At 40.2% G+C, this 19,809-nt stretch overlaps 1 protein-coding gene across 1 annotated transcript; it reads left to right on the top strand.

Annotated features, from left to right (window-relative positions):
- The first annotated feature begins 4,959 nt into the window (after nucleotides 1–4,959).
- NXT2 (nuclear transport factor 2 like export factor 2) lies at nucleotides 4,960–19,491 on the top strand. The gene is made up of 4 exons (XM_007060146.4): nucleotides 4,960–5,569; nucleotides 6,215–6,301; nucleotides 7,463–7,607; nucleotides 8,175–19,491. The coding sequence occupies exons 1-4, from the start codon at nucleotides 5,555–5,557 to the stop codon at nucleotides 8,351–8,353; spliced, it is 426 nt and encodes a 141-aa protein (XP_007060208.1). The 5' UTR covers nucleotides 4,960–5,554; the 3' UTR covers nucleotides 8,354–19,491.
- The last annotated feature ends 318 nt before the right edge of the window (nucleotides 19,492–19,809 follow it).

Here is a 19,809-nt window from a genome sequence, read left to right as displayed (position 1 = left end):
TATGTATCCAGAGGATAAGTACAATGACAGCTCCTTCATGGTGCCCTGCCAGCATCCCTTAGCCCTGACCTGGATGGACCACCTCTAGAGCAGACGTTCTCAACCTTTTTCTTTCTGAGCCCCCCGCCCTGCTATAAAAACCCCATGGCCCACCTGTGCCGCAATAACTGGTTTTCTGCATATAAAAGCCAGAGTCGAGGTTAGGGGGTAGCAAGCAGGGCAATTGCCTGGGGCCCCATGCCACAGGGGCCCCCACAAAGCTACATTGCTCAGACTTCAGCTTCAGCCCTGGGTGGCGGGGCTCAGGGACCTGGGCTTCAGCCCCATACGGTGGGGCTTCGGCTTTCTGCCCTGGGCCCAGAGAGTCTAATGCTGGCCCTGGTTGGTGGCCCCCCTGAAACCTGCTCACAGCCCCTCAGGGAGCCCTGGACCCCTGGTTGAGAACCGCTGCTCTAGAGGGCTAGTCTCCACAGCTCTTTTGCCTCATTGTTGAGATTGCCAAGAATTGCAATGCTGATGGTGTCTATCCACCAGGTTAAGCATATGTTCAAGCACTGTCCTAAATAGGGATGGACTTAAGCACATACTTAAGTGCTTTCCTGAATCAGAGCCTAAATGCCTCCATTGAACTGTATGTAGATGGGAGTTTCCTACAACGCAGTATATACAATTTCAAACATTCACAGTGCTTATTTCTAAAATCCCCACAGGAAAAGCTTTCATTCAGACTTGCTCACCCTGCCAAGAAGAAGGAACCAACTATGAATGGTAACAAAGCATGAAGTAGTATATAGGCACAAAATAAGTATTTGTATTTATTTAGCAATCAAAATCACTTCTGCCTTGAGTGAAATGAAGTAGCACTACAGAGGAGTTTATATTCTCTCCTTACACATTATTCACAGAGTTTTGTAAAAGGCTAGTTATAAGATAGCCTACCTAAGAGCCTGAGTCTGCAATTCTCAGTAGGAATACAGATGTTATTAAGTACCACTCAATGAGGCCTTATAAAAATCCCCAGTTTTAAGAACCAGTTCAGCAAATCAGTGTTAGAAGCAGGTGAGCAGCAATTGTGTACATATGGTCAGATCCATTTTTGCCACTGTTTGAGTAGACTTGATTTTTAGCAGGTTCTTATAAAACCTTGGTAAAAAATAGATCTGGATCCTGGAGCTCTATCTATATTAGTGCTCCCCACACTGGTCCAGTTTAACTGGTGGGAATTATTTCATAAATTTTCCCATTGTAGACATGGCTTGAGAGTAAGGATTGCAAAATCAGGCATTAAACATGGATCAAATCCTGCCATCCTCATGCGAATAGCATAAATAAAAGTTGCAGAATTTGGCCCTGTATCTGTAGTTCTCATACATGCAAGGTGCATTTGAGTGGAAATTCAAATTCACTTTGTGATGGAAAAACAAAATCATAAACTTACCCCGAATAAATGACAGCAATTTCTGAGTGCATTGTGCAGCAATTGGAAGAGCTGTTTTATGACTCAGATCTTAAGATCAAAAGTAGATCTATTTTTTCAATGATGCCAGGTCACCTTAACTCTAAAGATAAGCGAAATCCCTGCAGCTTCCAAGTATCAGTGGAGAACACCATGGTAGCTTGAATTTTTCCTATTTTTTGTTTATTGAATTTTGCATAGCTGATATATACATATGCCTATTCTGCTTTACCTCTAAACCAAGAGGTTTAAAATGAAATGGAATGTTTTCTATGCTAACACGTGCAAAGGCTGCTGCAGGAATGACATAAGCTGTATCAATAAAAACCAAAAACAATTCCTTCCCAAGCTATAGGCAAGAGAAAACAATTTAAAAGGTGGCTGTGTCAAATAAGATAACAATTATTGTATCGTCTTCATTTGAACTTTCCTGAACAATAGTGGAGAGCTTCAAGGATGCCTCCATTGCCAAAAGTAATACACTGTAAATACACTTCCCTGTGTCTCAACAAACTGAAGATTCTGGAACCAATCTGTCATCAGGAAGAGATAAAAATATTAAAAAGCCACATTCAGTCAAATTAAGAAACAAAGGTGTGGATCAATCCCAGCCCCCTGACTTTTTTCCTTTGCATCACTCTGGCAACACAAAAGGAGCAAAAAGTAGCTGTAATTCCCCTAACTGGGAATTCCCTTGGTGTGGGGGAGTCCCCAGTAGCTCCCAATTCCTAATGGGAATTAGACATCCAGATCTCCAAGGTGGCTTTGAAACTCTTGACCATAAGGCTTTTCCTTCTGTTGCAGCAGCAGTTACTTATCTTTCTTCAGCTTTCATACTGCTCTCCCATCACTTTAATATATGAGTGTCTTCCATATAAAATCAATATCAATATCTCTTATATAGCAAATCCTTAGTGGACTTAATGGAGTCTCTGCCATTTCGCTCTTTCTGGAGTAAAAACTCTGTTTGGGGTAGGTTTTGTTTGTTTGTTTGGGAGGGAGGGGTTTGGCAGGGGCATTAGAGTAAAAAGGGGTGTCAATGATGAGAGTGTCTTTCTCAGGGTAGAAAGGCCTTTTTGGTGAAGAATGCTTTGCAGTGGTTCCTAAAAATGGCCAGACTCTGGAATTGCCTTATCTTCTGCCAGCTATGGTGATTCTTATTTATGAGAGAAGTGTTTACATACAGTCTAAAAAAGAGACAGGATAATTTGGGAAATCAAAAGGAGAGAATAATAACTTAAGTTTTTGTTAACATATTTACTATGTATTATTGTTATTTTATTTTATTGTGAACTCATGACTTGTTGGCCATCACATATAAAAGTGCATTTTAGAAAGTACTTGAATGAGGAGAGGTTGAGGAAATATAGCATGGTAGAAAGCGGAACTCAGCTGTGCTGTAAAACTGACTCCTATAATGACAGATTCATTGCAGGTTAGGGATGGTTTTGAATAACAATGACTTCAGTTATTTAGATTCTCAAATTACAGCAATTAAACAATGACTTGGATTGTAAGGCACTAGAAGGCACTGTAATATGCCTTCAGTTCATGAAATCACTAGTGTTGTGTTGTGGTATAATCAAATGTAGGAAATAAACCCAATGCCAGACAAAGTTACTTCTAAGGCCCATATCTTCTTAACCTAGGCCCTGATTCAACAAAGCACTTAAACATGCATTTAAATCCCATTGACTTCAATAAGACTTAAGCACATGGTTAAAGTTAAGCATGTGCTTATTTAGGGTATGCATACACTGCGATAAAAAACCTGTGACACTGTGTCAGATCCTAGGTCAGCTGACTCGGGCTCATGGGCTCTGATTGTGGGGCTATACAATTGCAATGTAAACATTCAGGTTTGGTCTGCAGCCTCCGTGCTGAGACCTGCCCATTTCACTCGACTTAAGTGTTTTGCTGAATTGGATCTCTAATTCAATTTTCCCACACTATGTCTTGTTGATTTTATATCTGTTCCAGAGCAAAAGTGCTCACCACATTGAAAATAACAAATCATATCATTCAAGGCTCTTGCCTGATATTGCTCTTCTAACAGAATTGCTCAAGAATGGAAAACTTCAATAACTTAATTTAATTTGAAAATGGATCTATCTAGAGCAAATAGTTTATCTCACCCGTGAAGGGTAAGTATTATGTTTCTTTCATAAAAATAAAAGATCTTTATAATTCACTCATGCCTTACAGTCTTGGTGAGCTATAGGTGAGAAATACAATAATAATTCTTAAGTAGTGAGCCACTTTAGCTAGTTTAGTTGGAGTCATTAGTATGTTAGTCCATAAATTGCCTTTTGTGAAACCTTAACATTTTGGAATATTTGTGAGCTGAAAAGTCTGTCCTTCACAGTGAAAGAATTTTGATGCATGTGAAAACAGTGACACTGCTGAGTGTGCAATAATAATACAATAACAAAAGAAAAGGAATGCCAAGAATTTGGCTGGACCTTCTAATGACAAAGTGCAGAGAGAATTTAATATCTACTTTTGATGGTTAAATTATGTACAGTTGCTCTAATAGAGTTACCTGATCACGGGTCCCACATTTTAAACAATGTTTTTAATGCTAAAAGACCAAATCAATTACTTCCTCAAACTATTCCTATCTTCCTCCTTTGCATTTTTTGCCCTGGGTAAAAATCTGAATCTGATTTAAGAGTTGAACAAAAGCAGGGCATCTTCTTGTGGAAGACCCTGGACTCTGGAATTCAGATTCACTGTTAGCCTGGTGTGCCAGAACCCAAATTTGTTCACCTATAAGTCTCACTGTAAAGTTTATCCATTTACCCATGATTTTATTGGAGCGTGCACATGGAGTATTGGCAAAGGAGATGGGGCTTAATTTTTGTTTGTTTCTTTCTTTTTTGGTAAGGGAGTATTTTAGCTGACATTGGGTCAATTTAGATTTATCTTGTAACCTGAATTTTTTTATTATATACCTCTGGAAGGTACATTGTATACATAGACAAATTGTGAATAAAGCAGAAATACTCAAGATATCTATATATTGTATTGCCTATATTTTTGTACCTATATCTATAGTATTTTCTACACTCTGACAAGACAGAAATGACAATATAAATGGTATTATATTAATAAGATAAGAGGGACAATACCAACTTTGACAATAAATGCACATTATTGCAATTTCTAAAGATTAGATTGTTAAATGATATCATTCAGACAAAGGGCCTCGCAGGGTTCACAAAAGGCCTAGGCATTTATATGGATAATAAACATCCTGTTACATTAGGGTACAATAATTGTGAATCTTTGTGGTGACCAGGCTGCCAGGCACTGTCGGCAGCAGAGCCCTCTCCTCTGCAGTGCCGATTAATGAACACTACAGAGAAGATAAACCAGCCCTCCTATTTATTGATATATGTATCTGTGCACGTTGATTCCCCGCCTCATTCTCATCTCAGTGGAGCCCAGACCTTTCCCCGTTTGCTTAAATGCTTCAGCATCTTTCTCTCGCCAGGGTGTTTGCAGCAGCCTCTGCATTAACTCTGTGCAACTCCCGGACTCTGCGCCCAGTTCTGCGCCGTGCTATATGTGTGTGGACAGAGCTGCACGCCGCGCAGAGACAGCGGGAACCGGATCCTCGGGCGGGGTAGATGGACCTGGCGCTGCTGAAGCCAGGGGCGCGAGGTCCATCTGGCCCTGACCGTCCTCTGGGGGCGCGGGTGGCAGCGCCTCGCCCGACACCAAGCGCCGCGGGCTGGGAAGGGGGAGGAAGGCTCGCGGGAGCGTGTCAGGGCTGCCTACTCCGCCCCTCTCCTTCCCCGCGCCCCGGTCCCGCCACCTGCACCTGAAGCCGCCCTGACCACTGCCCCCATCACCGGACTCGCGACGCATGCGCGACGGTTGGCCCCACCCTCGCTGTGGAAGCCCGCGGCCCAGATCCGTGTTGCTCACCGGAAGGAGTTGTGCAATGGACCGTAGCGCGACCGGAAGGGGGACGCTGGTTGGGTGGGACACATCCGCTTTCTTTTGATCGCCGCGGTCTCCGAGTCCCAGAGAGCTACTGCTGCCTTGTCCTCTGCGACGGTTCTGGGTCGGGGCCTCCCTTTCGCTGCCTGTATGGCCGCCTCCGTGGTGAGTCCGCGGGCGACCGGGAGCGGGAGGCCAGAACCGGGCGGGGGGGGGCAGCTCGTTCTCCCTGAGGGGACCAGGGCCTGGGGACTGCGTGTGGGGTGACCCCCTGGGCCAGCCGCCGCGCGGGCCTGCCCGCCGGGGACTTCCGGAACTAGGCACATTTCGTGGCCCTCTGAGCGAGGCTCGCCGAGCGCTGGCTGCACGGGGCCTGCCCCGAGCAGCCGGAATCGGCACGCAGAGGAGGCAGGGCGGAGGGGGTGAGATTTGTCTGCACGTATCTGCAGGGTATAAATGCGCCTGGGGGAGGAAAATGACAGACTGTCGGGGAGGGGGCAGGGGAGGGGTAACTGGGAGTCACTGGGCGAAATGTCCAGGGAAACTTAACGGGAATGTTAAGAAAACTAACATGCCAATTCTCGTTCGAGATCAGTTTGACTGTGGATCAGTCTGCAAGGTGGTCCCTGGAATTCACAGGGGGTTGAAAGCCCTGTCGTGTATGCCATAGGAAACAGTTCAGCATTTTGTATCTCATTTTGTTACTGTACATGTTAATTTACTTGCTGGAGAAACTGCTCATAGAATTTTATCAAACCAACTGTTTTACATTGCCTTACATAATTGTGAGGGTTTTGTTGTTGTTTCTAGAACTTTAAAACTTATGTGGATCAGACTTGTAGAGCTGCTGAAGAGTTTGTCAACATTTACTATGATACGATGGATAAAAGAAGAAGGGTAGGTAGATCCCTAACAAGACTCAGTTTTTATCCCCTTGTTGCTCTTGTGTGTACTTCCATTGTCAGACTGATCCTCTTATATACTTCAAGGCTTCTGGGAGTTAGCTACCACCCATCTTATCATTACTGGCAGAGTCCAGATCTCTGTGTGTATTCTGATCTGCTCTATGAAGTATCTTTCAAAACACTTTTTAAATTAGGGATTCTTAATTTTTTTTCATTGTGTGAGGTGCTTCTAAAGCGTGTCTCATAGATCCCTTCACAACCATGATACTATTTGTCTCTATATTTCTTCGGCAGCTACAGTGCATAGTAAATTTGAATATGTACAGTTAAAATCGGTTGTATTAGTTTCCTTTTTGAGAATATCTCATCTCTGATCTCATGAATTAGTAAGTTTCCTTTCTCCTAACCTTCTAAGCTAGCAGTGTCCCTTCATTATAATTGAGTTTGGGTATCTCTAGAAATGACTGAGGAAGAGAAAGTGGTTCCAGCATCTTATGATCAGGGAGTGCTCCATGGACTACAGTGGAAGAATTGCTGATCTGAATGCTTTTTCACACACTTGTTTAATGTGGTGGTATATATGGATCTCTAGATGAGTGTGCGTGATAGAGATAGCAAGAGGTCAACATAGACCCTTCTTTAAGGTTTGTATTATAGAGCTCAAGCACTGGCCTGCTTCCTCAAACATGCTACACTGTGTTCTTTTGTAACTTTCCAGTGGCCCTTGTTTATATGCATGTTAATTTTATTCAGGTTACACTTCCCTATGTTCTTTTTCTTAATGGGGAATACTTGGCTTTGGCTATGCTGGGAAGTGGTTCAGTTCCATCCCTTCCCCCTACAAGAAACAGCTGAAGAACCCAATCAGTGTCTATATTGAGTATTAGACACATTGTTACTTAACAAAATAAGTTACGAAGAAACATACATTCATTTTGTGTAGTTGTTTCAATTCTTGATCAGGGACGGTAGTTGCTAATGGAAGCCAATGTTTGAGTAGGACACTTCAGTCAGTTCTTTATGAAGGAGGATCTAATATCTGCAATACTGTTTTAATTCTTCTGATCATATGAATGTGTTTCCCATATTGGCAACAAGTAGCTTGATTTTTAATAATGGATTTTTTCCAAATATGTTCTCGTAATCCCTTTAGGTGTTGGCTAGACTTTATCTGGACAAAGCAACATTAATTTGGAATGGTAATGCTGTGTCTGGACAAGAAGCACTGAAAGAATTTTTTGAAATGTTGCCATCTAGTGAATTCCAGGTTAATATGTTAGACTGCCAACCTGTTCATGGTAAGGTTATTTTATAATTCTGGGGTTTTTTTTTTAATAGTTGTAGAATGTGAACAACAAATGTAATAAATATTGATTGATGTGGCTATTAGAACAAGGTAAAGAAAAGACCTGATGGCTGAAATGTAGGGCTATTTTTAAATAAAGGGGTATAGTGGGACGGTGACTACTTAAAACTGTACAGTAGAATTTATTAAACTTCCTCTTTAAGAACACTTACTCAGATATAACCTTGATATTTTCATGCACTGAAGCAGTTACTCTTAATATATTAAACTAACTACATGGCATTGTAACATAAACAGTGCAAGTTAAAAATAGCATTAAAAAGCAACATTTGCTAATGAACAAGTTACCACAGGTGTTTCTGTTAGTAACAATACAACATAAAAATCAGTTTAACACACATACTCTTCCAACTGTTTGCTAACAGACCTGCAGCTGTGACTTGTATGGAAATGATTATTAGTTAAGTAGACACTCTAGCATTTCACATAAGCAGCTGAGGTGATGGGAAATTGTGCATAACTTTTTTATTCTTTTACATCTTTCATTCTCTTTGTGAAGAGCAAGCTACTCAAAGCCAGACAACAGTCCTTGTAGTGACGTGTGGGAGAGTAAAATTTGATGGCAACAAGCAACGTTACTTCACCCAGAATTTCTTACTGACGGCACAAGCTACACCTACCAGCACAGTGTGGAAGATTGCAAGTGACTGCTTCCGCTTCCAGGATTGGGCCAGTTAATGGGGACTCAGAGGTGATTGCTTTCCCTCTTCATTGTGTGACTTTAGCTCTCTGGACAGTCATTCTCTAAACGTGGAAGACCTTTATCCCTTCTAGTGTGCCGTTCGTTCTGGAAGTACTGCAGATCTGTGTTGTGCTAGTCCTAGTGGCCCAGGACTTAAAGGCAAATGTATTTTTGAAATGGAAGAAGTTTGCTCAAGTTAATTGGGCCCCTGTGAAATATTTAAGGCAGTGAGCCAAAGGGCATACCCGTTCCTGAAGTTTGTGTTAGTGATTCACTTATGTAATGTTGAAATCATTCCTGTAAATGCCTTACTTACAACTATCCTGCTGCTTCAGGAACTTTTTCAGTAATATTGAATGCTAAAATCTCCACTGCTTGAACAGTGAATCCATTTATACAGATGTGCAATCATTTCAGCTTAGAAACACCATCTTTGAAGCAGACACCTATGACAGTGAGCAATGGAGTTAGTTGCTCCTATGTGACGTGTATGAAACTTTAGAACTGCTTATTTTGAGCCTTGAGCTTGATCTGGCAACAATTAGAGTTCTTTTTTTTCCAGTAAGAGTGGCCACATCAAAGTAACTTCTCATATAATAGATGGGAGAGATCCCACTTGGAGTTGTAGTGTCACCAATGAATTACATGGTTTGGGGGATGGGGGAATAAAGGGATTGGTAAATACAGTCATGCTTTCTGCTTCCTCTCTGGAAATTGAAAATATAACACTTGAACATGTGTAAACTCTCAAAAAATCATCTGTTGTAAAGCCAATGTTTAGTGTCCTCGATGTACAAGGAATACAACGCTTATCAGCTTTCTCCTTTGGCTTAACCCTGTTAATATTTGGTTAGGATCACTTATGTAGATCTAGGTCCACACTAACAGCTCTGTTGAATGCAAAGGGAAAGGACAAGCATATTAAGCTGATTTGAGAAGCTGCTTCCCTTTCTTTGGAAGTCTTGGAGTATAAGCTACATATCAGTCAGCTGTTTCATCCTTTGTTTTCTATAGCTAGTAATTTCATTATTACTATGAAGCACAACATACTTATTTTATTGCAACTTTTTCTCCTATTTTGAATTTGCAAGCTTTTACCCCATCAGTCTGAAACATTATAGTAGGAAAGTGGCATTGAAATTGTATATATGATATGCTAGTCATCTCTTTAGTGCAGTTGTTCAGAGTAGATGCTTTGACTACTGTGGTCCCAGAAGGATATTAACCTCTCAACATGAGAAAACTTTATCTTCCTTCAATCCAAAGTTAATGCACAACTTTCATTTGTCTTTCTCCTGTTTGGTTTTTATTATGGGTTTCTCAGAATATGGTTACCTTAAATTGCTATACTCTTGTTTCTATTTTTTAAATTTTTTTTATTGTTTTAAAGTTTAGAGGGTAGCTTGCTTTCTTAACCTGAATTAATGCTTTAGATCTCAGGATGGCAGCACTTTGTGTTCAGACTGCTAAAATCTAAGTTGAGCAAATTAAAAGGATGGAAATCTAGTCACATAGTAAGTACTTGAAAACACACACTCTGCTTGTAAGTAAAAATCTCTTTGACTGTAACTTATAAATCTGATCTTAATTTCATCCTGACGGATGTTTTGACAATTCACAAGGCTGTTACCTTTATACTTGTAAGGCTGGAATATGTGACTGGGAAACCACTCATTTTATTCCTTATAAATCAGAAAACAGAAAATAAACCATATTTTAAAAACGTATGTATACTTAACATATGTTTTTAACAAATAATGGTATAAGTTGATATAAAGATGAAATGGTTGGCTGCACCAGTATTGAACTTAAAGGGTTTCTAGAAATGTTTATATCATTAGGTTGGAGAATTTGTAATATATTGTCCAACTCTCTTAAATGGAAATTTTTCTATAGTTAAAGTCGGAAATGGTCTCTCTAAAGTCCTTGCTCAAGAAACTTTTTCCTCTGTTTTCCTACTTTTGAGAAAACAGGAATCTAAAAATGGCATAAGGACTACAAAACTGTTTAACGTTGTAGCTGTCGTAAATGTATTGCGATTGTGTGCATAGTGGAGGAAAGATTGACCTTTTTAACTGTGTAATGTCATCTTGCAATAATGTTGGGAGGTTTTCGTATCTTTTCTACCAGATCAAAAGAAGAATTAACGTTGAAGTTACCTGCTAATTATATAGCATTGTTGAACTGTGGTGGTGTTGTATTATGGTTACAGCTCACTGTTTCTTACAGATGAAATTCATATTCCTAATGTATCTTGTCTACATATGGTATCAGTATAACTTTTCTCTCTAGAACATTTATGGGTGAAATTCCAGCACTAGGCTTCTGAATTATGAAGACATTCAGTCTTTAGAACACAACCACATTTATACTCAAGTAAATATTTATTTAAAATTATTGGGATGACGCCTTAAATCTTAAATTAGCATGTAAAATTGTCTAAAACTTTCTGTCACAACAGTGGAAGTTTTAGATGTAGATGTAGCTGTTCTATACATTCTGTTCAGATGGAAGCAGGTTTGGGCTTTAAGTATGGCTGGTGCTCTGAGTTCTTACTATTTGAAGCATAATTTAGTGTGTGCACAAACTAACCTAGTTGTACAGGCTCTGCCTTCCATTGTGCTTCATGTTAATTTCACAGTTGGAAGTGGATCTTGGCTGTTGCTAGCATGGATTTTTGTGGAATTGGTGGAAGTGATGATCTTCCGCACTATTCTTCCTGCTTCCCTTCAGTAGAGCTATAATAAGGTTTTGGCTTTGGAAGTTGTTGATGGTTATGTCCTCGTAGCTGGAGGTGATCTGCCTTAAAGAAAAGGAGCGTACTCAGGCTGCCATAATTGCCTGCTAACCAAAATTCTTAATACTTGTGCAAAATCATAAGAACTAAACTGCATAGAAGTCCAAACACTCTGATGCTTTCCCTTGCTATTCAAATAGTAAATTCTGGGCATGTAGCAAAGCAGTCATACAAAATCAAGTTGAAAATCTAAGCAAATGCAAATCCTAATACCTTTTGCTTATCTTGTATTGCCTCCCTTGGTCAACTTTGTTTGACATTCTAGTTATGTTGCTTTGCTCTTTTTAGCATGCCACAAGTCATTTAAAGTGCTCAGTGCTGCCATTTCTTGGAGGGAAGTATTTTGTCTTCAAAGGCTAGGTAACGCTTGTTATCTGATGAGAGAATTCTGAAATATAAAGAAGTGATGCTTTTTTAACATCAAAATAGCTTTCCACAAACTTGAATGTTTTATAATCTTTTGCAACTATTTAAGACCTCTTGTAAGGGTGTCACTTTAAAAAAATCGTTTGATCTGGTACTTTATTTTTATTACAAGCTTTCATAGTGTTTTCTTACTATATTAAAGTTCAGGAAATAACATTTGGCTCTTCAACTTTGCTGTTTGGGTTTTGGCATTGGGTTACATATGTTCTAATTATTGCCACCGTATGGTACTCAAATGGCTCAGAACAGAGCCACCAGTGTACACGCACGCTCCTTGATGGTGGTGGTGTCTCTCCTGTGATGAGAAAAATGAACTGATGATGGCAACTGATTCCACAGTCATGTGCATCAACAGTAATGCAGCATAATTGAGGTAAATGATACTTCAGAGCGCAGAAGTAAAAACTCTGGGGAATGCGGCAGTTCCCTTGGATAACATTCACTGAAGTTTACATCACCATCTAACAAATTCTAAGAAGTCGTCAGCCAAACACATAGTGTATGCAAGATGCTTGGACGGTAAATGTCTTCCTTGCCCTTCCCCCCAGGCATAGACTATGCCTATGCTCTATATCGTCTATGGATAAATAGAACATTCACCCAAAGAACTAAATTCACAATGTTTTTCCTTTTTAGCATCAAGAATGGCTGAGTTCAGTAGACCAATTGGCTACTAATGTTACAAGTTTACACTCAGGTGCTGACCACCTTCAATTTTCATCAACATCAATAGCAGTTAAGGGTGCTGAACTCATTGGAGGGTTGGTCACTCAGTGAAAAGTGCTTTACATTTTGTTTAAATGTGAGCCTAAAAACTCTGTGCTGTACCTACCTTGCGGGGACTCCCTGAGGCTGTCCTTTGGGCTGGAATGCTGCCTAGAATCTCTTTAGTGTTGTGGCTCCACCCCCACCATGCCCCTCTCATGGTGGCACAACATTTTTGTACAAAACTTGTGACGGGTCCTTGGAGGACAGCCTTACAGTTGTTTTTTGCATTGCCAATTCCCCACGGCCTTTCTTGCTCCTCTGGACATTTTACCTAGCATAAAAGTTCTGGAATGGGGGTGAGGAGCTTAAAAAGAAGTAGGGCTTTCAAGCGATTAATCACTCTGTTAAACAGTTAGAATACCATTTATTTAAATATATTTGGATGTTTTCTACATTTTCAAATATTTTTGTTTCAGTTACAACACGGAATACAAAGTGTACAGTGCTCACTTTATAGTCATTTTTATTACAAATATTTGCACTGTAAAAAATAAATAGTATGTTTCAATTCACCTCTTACAAATACTGTAGTGCAGTCTCTACTGTGAAAGTGCAACTTACAAATGTAGATTTTTATTTTTTGTTTGTTTGTTCTATAACTGCACTCAAAAACAAAACAAATTAAAACTTTGGAGCCTACAAGTCTACTCAGTCCGACTTCCTGTTCAGCCAATCACTAAGACAAACAAGTTTATTTACGTTTACAGGACATAATGCAGTCTGCTTCTTATTTACAGTGTCACCTGAAAATGAGAACAGGTGTTCACATGTGTCATAAATATAAAGGGAAGGGTAAACCCCTTTAAAATCCCTCCTGGCCAGAAGAAAAATCCTCTTACCTGTAAAGGGTTAAGAAGCTAAAGGTAACCTCGGTGGCACCTGACCAAAATGACCAATGAGGAGACAAGATACTTTCAAAAGCTGGGAGGAAGGAGAAAAACAAAGGGTCTGTGTCTGTCTGTATGATGCTTTGGCCGGGGACAGAACAGGAATGGAGTCTTAGAACTTAGTAAGTAATCTAGCTAGGTATGTGTTAGATTATGATTTCTTTAAATGGCTGAGAAAATAGCTGTGCTGAATAGAATGAATATTCCTGTCTGTGTGTCTTTTTTGTAACTTAAGGTTTTGCCTAGAGGGATTCTCTGTTTTGAATCTAATTACCCTGTAAGGTATCTACCATCCTGATTTTACAGAGGTGATTCCTTTACTTCTATTAAAAGTCTTCTTGTAAGAAAACTGAATGTTTTTTTTATCGTTCTAAGATCCAAGGGTTTGGGTCTGTGGTCACCTATGCAAATTGGTGAGGATTTTTACCAAACCTTCCCCAGGAAGTGGGGTGCAAGGGTTGGGAGGATTTTGGGGGGAAAGATGTGTCCAAACCACGTTTCCCAGTAAACCCAGATAAAGTTTGGTGGTGGCAGTGGAAATCCAAGGGTAAAATAACTTTGTACCTTGGAAGTTTTAACTTAAGCTGGTAAAAGTAAGCTTAGGAGGTTTTCATGCAGGTCCCCACATCTGTACCCTAGAGTTCAGAGCGGGGAAGGAACCTTGACAGCATGGCACTGTTGTAGCCAGCATTGCAAGGTATTTACGTGCCAGATATGTTAAACATTCGTATACCCCTTCATGCTTTGGCCATCATTCCCGAGGACATGCTTCCATGCCGATGATGCTTGTTAAAAAATAATGCATTAATTAAATTTGTGACTGAACTCCTTGAGGGAGAATTATGTCTCCTGCTCTGTTTTACCTGTATTCTGTCATATATTTTATGTTATAGCAGTCTCAGCTGATGACCCAGCACATGTTGTTTGATTTAAGAACACTTTCACAGCAGATTTGACAAAATGCAAAGAAGGTACCAGTGTGAGATTTCTAAAGCTAACCACAGCACTCAACCCAAGATTTAAGAATCTGAACTGCCTTCCAAAATTTGAGAGGAATGAGGTGTGGAGCATGTTTTCAGAAGTCTTTAAAGAGTTACAGGACCTGAACCACCAAAAAAGAAAATCAACCTTTTGTTGGTGGCATCTGACTCAGATGATGAAAATGAACGTGGGTCAGCCCACATTGCTTTGGACTGTTGTTGAGCAGGACCCATCAACGGCATGGAAGCATGTATTCTGGAATGGTGGTTGAAGCACGAAGGGATTTATGAATCTTTACTGCATCTGACATGTAAATAACTTGCAACACTGTCTACAACAGTGCCATGTGAATGCCTGTTCTCACTTTCAGGGGACATTGTAAACAAGAAGCGGGCAGCATTCTCTTGCAAATTTAAACAAACTTGATTGGCTGAACAAGAAGTAGGACTGAGTGGACTTCTAGGATCTAAAGTTTTACATTGTTTTGTTTTTGAGTGCAGTTATGTAACAAAAAATCTACATTTGTAAGTTGCACTTTCACAGTAGAGATTGCACTACAGTACTTGTAAGAGGTGAATTGAAAAATACTATTTATTATATAGTGCAAATCTTTGTAATAAAAATAATATTAAGTGAGCACTATACACTGTATTCTGTGTAAATTGAAATCAAATGTTTGAAAATGTAGAAAAAAATCAAAAATATTTAATGTATTTAAATTGGTTTTCTCTTGTTTAACAGGGTGATTAAAACCAATTAGTCACGATTAATTTTTCTGAGTTAACTGCAATTGACAGTGCAAGTCATGGACAGGTCATGGGGCTGTGAATTTTTGTTTATTGCCCATGACCTATCCATGTCTTGTACTATAAATACCCCTGACTAAATCATAGCCTTACCCATCATCCACTCAGTCCTTGGACTCTCTACAGAGTATGACAACATTTGCTTGATTACCTGGTGTCCACTAGGACTCATGCCTCCTAAAACAGTAATTCAGACCCTTTAGTAGTTGAATGAGTCCCAAAATATTTAGCTAGGTGCTACTGGGGGGGTCCTGGAGGGAGCCAATGCTCTGGGATGGGGCACAGCTAGGTGCTGTTGCTCTGGAGGAGAGGGAGCAGCACCAGCTGCCGGGGGTCGCAACCCAGCTGCTGCTGGGACCGATGCCAGGGGTCGCCGAGCTGCAGCTGCTCCTGCTGCCCCTGGGACCGGCTGCACCGGTCACTGTTCAGGCAGTCTGGGGCCAGCTGCCCAAGCAGTGGCTGGTACATCTGGCACCCGGGGTGGCTCAGAAATGGCCGGTGCAGTTGGCTGTGGGGGCAGCTGCTTGGGCGGCTCTGGGGTTAGCCACGCTGGCTGTTGCAGAAATCATGGAGCCCTAACAACAGGGAATGAACTATTGTCTCACCCCACAATGATGGTCCTGTTGCGATGTAATTTAGACACCTTGACACAATACTGAGGGAGAAGCTTGTAGGATTGCAGTATATAACTTCAATATCTGGGGCTATCAAGCAAACACCATTTCAGGGTCTACAGAGCATTTGTCTCTATGATTCATGTGATCCTGCTGAGGCTGCCAGTCAGTGTCAAATGTCTCAGGGGTTTTTGTGATGTGAAAGTTTGGCTGCTTGGTATGGGATTGAGACCCACCAAATCACTCCTTCTAGCCTACTGAATCACTACCAGGCACCAGATCCTGTCTTAAATAGAGATTCCATAGTTAAATACTTCATATTTTGCTGTGTATATTCATTGAAACAGACTATGCTAGAAAAAAACAAGTTTAAATTCTAATGTGCAAACCACATAATTAAATCTTTAAAAAAAACCTGCTATTACTCCAAAGTGAATGAATGGATGGATGATCCTGTGTCATACAAACAGTTTAAAGTCTTGGTGACTCTACGGGAAGCTATTCTGAACATTTCTATTCATCTAAATGAAATGTTTAACTATGTGGTTACACTATGAACTCTTCTTTTTTTCCCCCCGTCACCCACAAGAAAATGGAATTGATTTAGGAGGCCCAGTGCGACAATGTTGGCTTCTCAAAAAAGTTTTGTGAAGTATTTATTGTGTGCACCCCCGTTCAAGGAAGCATGGTTGGGCCAAGCATTCCAGTCTGATCCTCCTGAGTGCTAAGCTTTCCCATCTCCCACTGAATCAGATGTAGATCAACCCTACTGAAACTCAGGAACTGAGGATACCCAGCACCATGCAGGAGCTGACACTGACCAACTGCACCATGGGGCATTTCGATAGTATTTTTTGTTAGTCATGGAACCTAACTCATTCCATGAATTTCTTCCCCAATGTGCCTACATATCTGTCTTCCGCTTTGATTGTTGATGATTTGTGGATAAGAACGGAGTAAGGGCTACAACACCCAGAAATACAGTGCATGCATGGAGCAGGAAAACAGCAAAAGACAACCCAAATACCTATTTCCATCTTTAGTCATAGTTGGGTTCTATATCTCCTTAAATATTAAACTGCTCAGCATTCATAACACAAAGTGAGTTACAATCTTTGAGAATTAATGCTACTTGTTCTGTGATGTGGGGTGGCAGCAGGGCCATGCCAATTAACCAGGTGCTAGGTAGTTTGTAGGCATAGTGATAATCTCTAAGCAAGACCAGTTTGTATTTCCTATGAGTCCTGTCAGGGAAATAATATAACTTATTTTCAGTTGTGTAGCTTCTTTTCTTCGGTAATCAAGTTTTCAAAGCATCCCTCCAACAAGACCCTAATGCAGCCAAGGAAACGATGTGTCAATCTTGGTAGAAGTCAGTTGAGATACAGCGTATCTTTTTAGAAAGACAACCAGTCTAGTTCACCCTGAAGTTGTGGGCTGACTTACACAGGAGGACAGAGTAGATGATAAATAATGGTTCCTTCTGGCCTTAAAACCTATGAATAATAATAGCACTGATAGCTCTTTACAGATATTAAAGTGCCATTATCAGGTAGTTTGGGACCCTCTTTTCTCTCCAAATCACTGCTTTACAAGCCTAATATTTATTAAATACATTTTCATCTGATTGAAAATAATTCAGTGAAAACTTTGTTGTTGAGGGTTGGTTGGGTTGGCTGTAAATATCCCCCTCCAGCGCTGGCAACACAGACAGTTGCATAACTGTCTCGGACCACAAAGACATATTATCAAGAATTGTTTAGTTTGTTACAGAAAGAAAACTAAAGACTTAACTCTTATTTCAACAAGTATATAACAGAGTACTAATAACTACAGTAATTGTCTTAGAACATAAGAATGGCCATACTGGGTCAGACCAAAGGTCTATCCAGCCCAGTATCCTGTCAACTGACAGTGGCCAATGCCAGGTGTCCCAGAGGGAGTGAACCTAACAGGTAATGATCTAGTGATCTCTCTCCTGCCATCCATCTCCACCCTCTGAAAAATAGAGGCTAGGGACACCATTCCTTACCCATCCTGGCTAATAGTCATTAATGAACTTAACCTCCATGAATTTATCCAGTTCTCTTTTAAACCCTGTTATAGTCCTAGCCTTCACAACCTCCTCAGGCATGGAGTTCCACAGGTTGACTGTGCACTGTGTGAAGAAAAACTTCCTTTTATTTGTTTTAAACCTATATAAATAGTAATTTCAAGATATGTTGCACACACATTTTGCTGCAGAATACTAACATTTTAATTATTGAAATATGCAGACATCATACACACACAACACTGTTTTATGTATCAAAACTGCTGTGTTACATAAGGCACAATTTCCTACAGTGTATCTTCTATGTTAAGTACAGAAGATTAAATCCTGGCTCTACTGAAGTCAATGGCAAAGCTCCCATAATACACTAAACATAAAATTAATAAGGGCACTTAATAGCCTATCAGTTAAACAATTTAACTGTCTTACAGAAAAAACAATAAACAAAGGATGGAGTTGATGTGGTTGGAATGCCCAGTGTATATTTTTGCATATCTAGGTTAGTTAGAGAACTTGTTTTGTATTAGAATCTGTATCTACCTTTATTTCCACACTTTAAGACTTAGATTTTATTAATTAACATATTCTTGGAATTACATTTTTGTAACTAACTTTATTGTAAGTTGTCAAAGTGACTGGGGAATTTCCTTGGTTTTGTTACAAAAACACAAGTAGTATATTATCAGCATAAGTCAGGCTGCTGTCTGAATTCTAACATAGGTATAGACTCCTGCAACCATTTGGACTTCAGTACATACAACTTTTGTTCCAGGGTCCTAATTTTCCCCTGTCCGCTCCAAACTCCTCTCCTCAGGTTAGGTTCTCTTGTGTGTACTCTCTCTCACTCCCAATCCACATTGTTGTAAGATTTATAGGGAAAGATTTGGATCACAGAAGCACCAGGCTTTGCTAGGAGCTGCAGACTTGGTGTTGTAGACTTTATTTGAGCTGTTGAAGTCATAGCATAGGGAGGGTGTGACAGGGTAGGCCACTATGATCACTGTTACAAGGTTACAATATATATTGTACAAAGTATACCTTGTGTGGTATCATCTGAAAAGTCATAATCTACTGATTATTATTATCCTGGTAAAGTGTAGCAACACTATATGTAAAGTCATAAGAGTCTACTGTATGATTGGTTTCAGAGTAGCAGCCGTGTTAGTCTGTATCTGCAAAAAGAAAAGGAGGACTTGTGGCACCTTAGAGACTAACAAATTTATTTGAGCATAAACTTTTGTGTGCTACAGCTCACTTCATAGGATGATTGTTACTGAAATATGATGTTATTCTGGGGAACACCCAAAAACCAGTTCCTCAGAGACAACAAGGCTGTCACCTAGTTAAGTGAACATTCTTCAGCAGTGGGAGAAAGTGAACAAGAAATTTACATTCCATCACAGGGATGGCCTAAAGCTCAAGTCCACAAGAGACAGGCTGTCACCAGATGACTCAGCTGGAAATTGAAGATCTTTCTAGAATAAAGGACTGAATTATAAAAGGGGTGAAAACACTTTATTCTGCTCCTCTGTTTATCTCTGATGGCTACATTATCAACATCTGAACAACAATAGAAGGACATACTGAATTGCTTGGGGTAGTCCTGGCTGGAAAGAAATCCAGCCTCTTTATAGCATGTCAGTGAGAGAGACACATTTGCTCTGAATCCATTTTAGTTTAAATTAGATGTCAGTTGCATTTTATCTTGTATTTCTTTTGTAACCGGTTCTGACTTTTATGCCTTGTTACTTGTAGTCACTTAAAATCTATCTTTCTGTAGTTAATAAACTTGTTTTATCTAAGCCAATGTGAGTTTGGACTGAAGTGTTTAGGAACCACCACTTGAGATAACAGCACCTGTGCATATCATTTTCCTTTGATAAAATGACAGACTTTCTATGAGCTTGCTTTGTGCAGCAGATGCTGGGCAATACAAGAGGCACATTTCTGGGGGACAAGGCTGGAATTGGGAATTTGCTGGTGTTTCCCTGTACATAATTCATGAGTGGCTGGCAGAGCATTTATGTAACGTAGCTGGGAGTGATTTTGCATGTTAGCAGCTGTGTGTGAACAGTCCAGGAGTGGATGTTTTTACAGCAGAGTGGTATAAAAGGCACCCC

This window comes from Chelonia mydas, chromosome 9 (assembly GCF_015237465.2).
Source record: "Chelonia mydas isolate rCheMyd1 chromosome 9, rCheMyd1.pri.v2, whole genome shotgun sequence".
NCBI classification, from domain to species: domain Eukaryota; kingdom Metazoa; phylum Chordata; order Testudines; family Cheloniidae; genus Chelonia; species Chelonia mydas.
This window is presented reverse-complemented; position numbering and strand designations above follow the sequence as displayed.

What these genes read in the sequence shown, in the direction of transcription:
- NXT2 (XM_007060146.4), top strand. An exon ending in CGATGGATAAAAGAAGAAGG is followed by an intron (nt 6,302 to 7,462) that starts GTAGGTAGATCC and finishes TAATCCCTTTAG; the next exon opens with GTGTTGGCTAGACTTTATCT. An exon ending in AGACTGCCAACCTGTTCATG is followed by an intron (nt 7,608 to 8,174) that starts GTAAGGTTATTT and finishes CTCTTTGTGAAG; the next exon opens with AGCAAGCTACTCAAAGCCAG.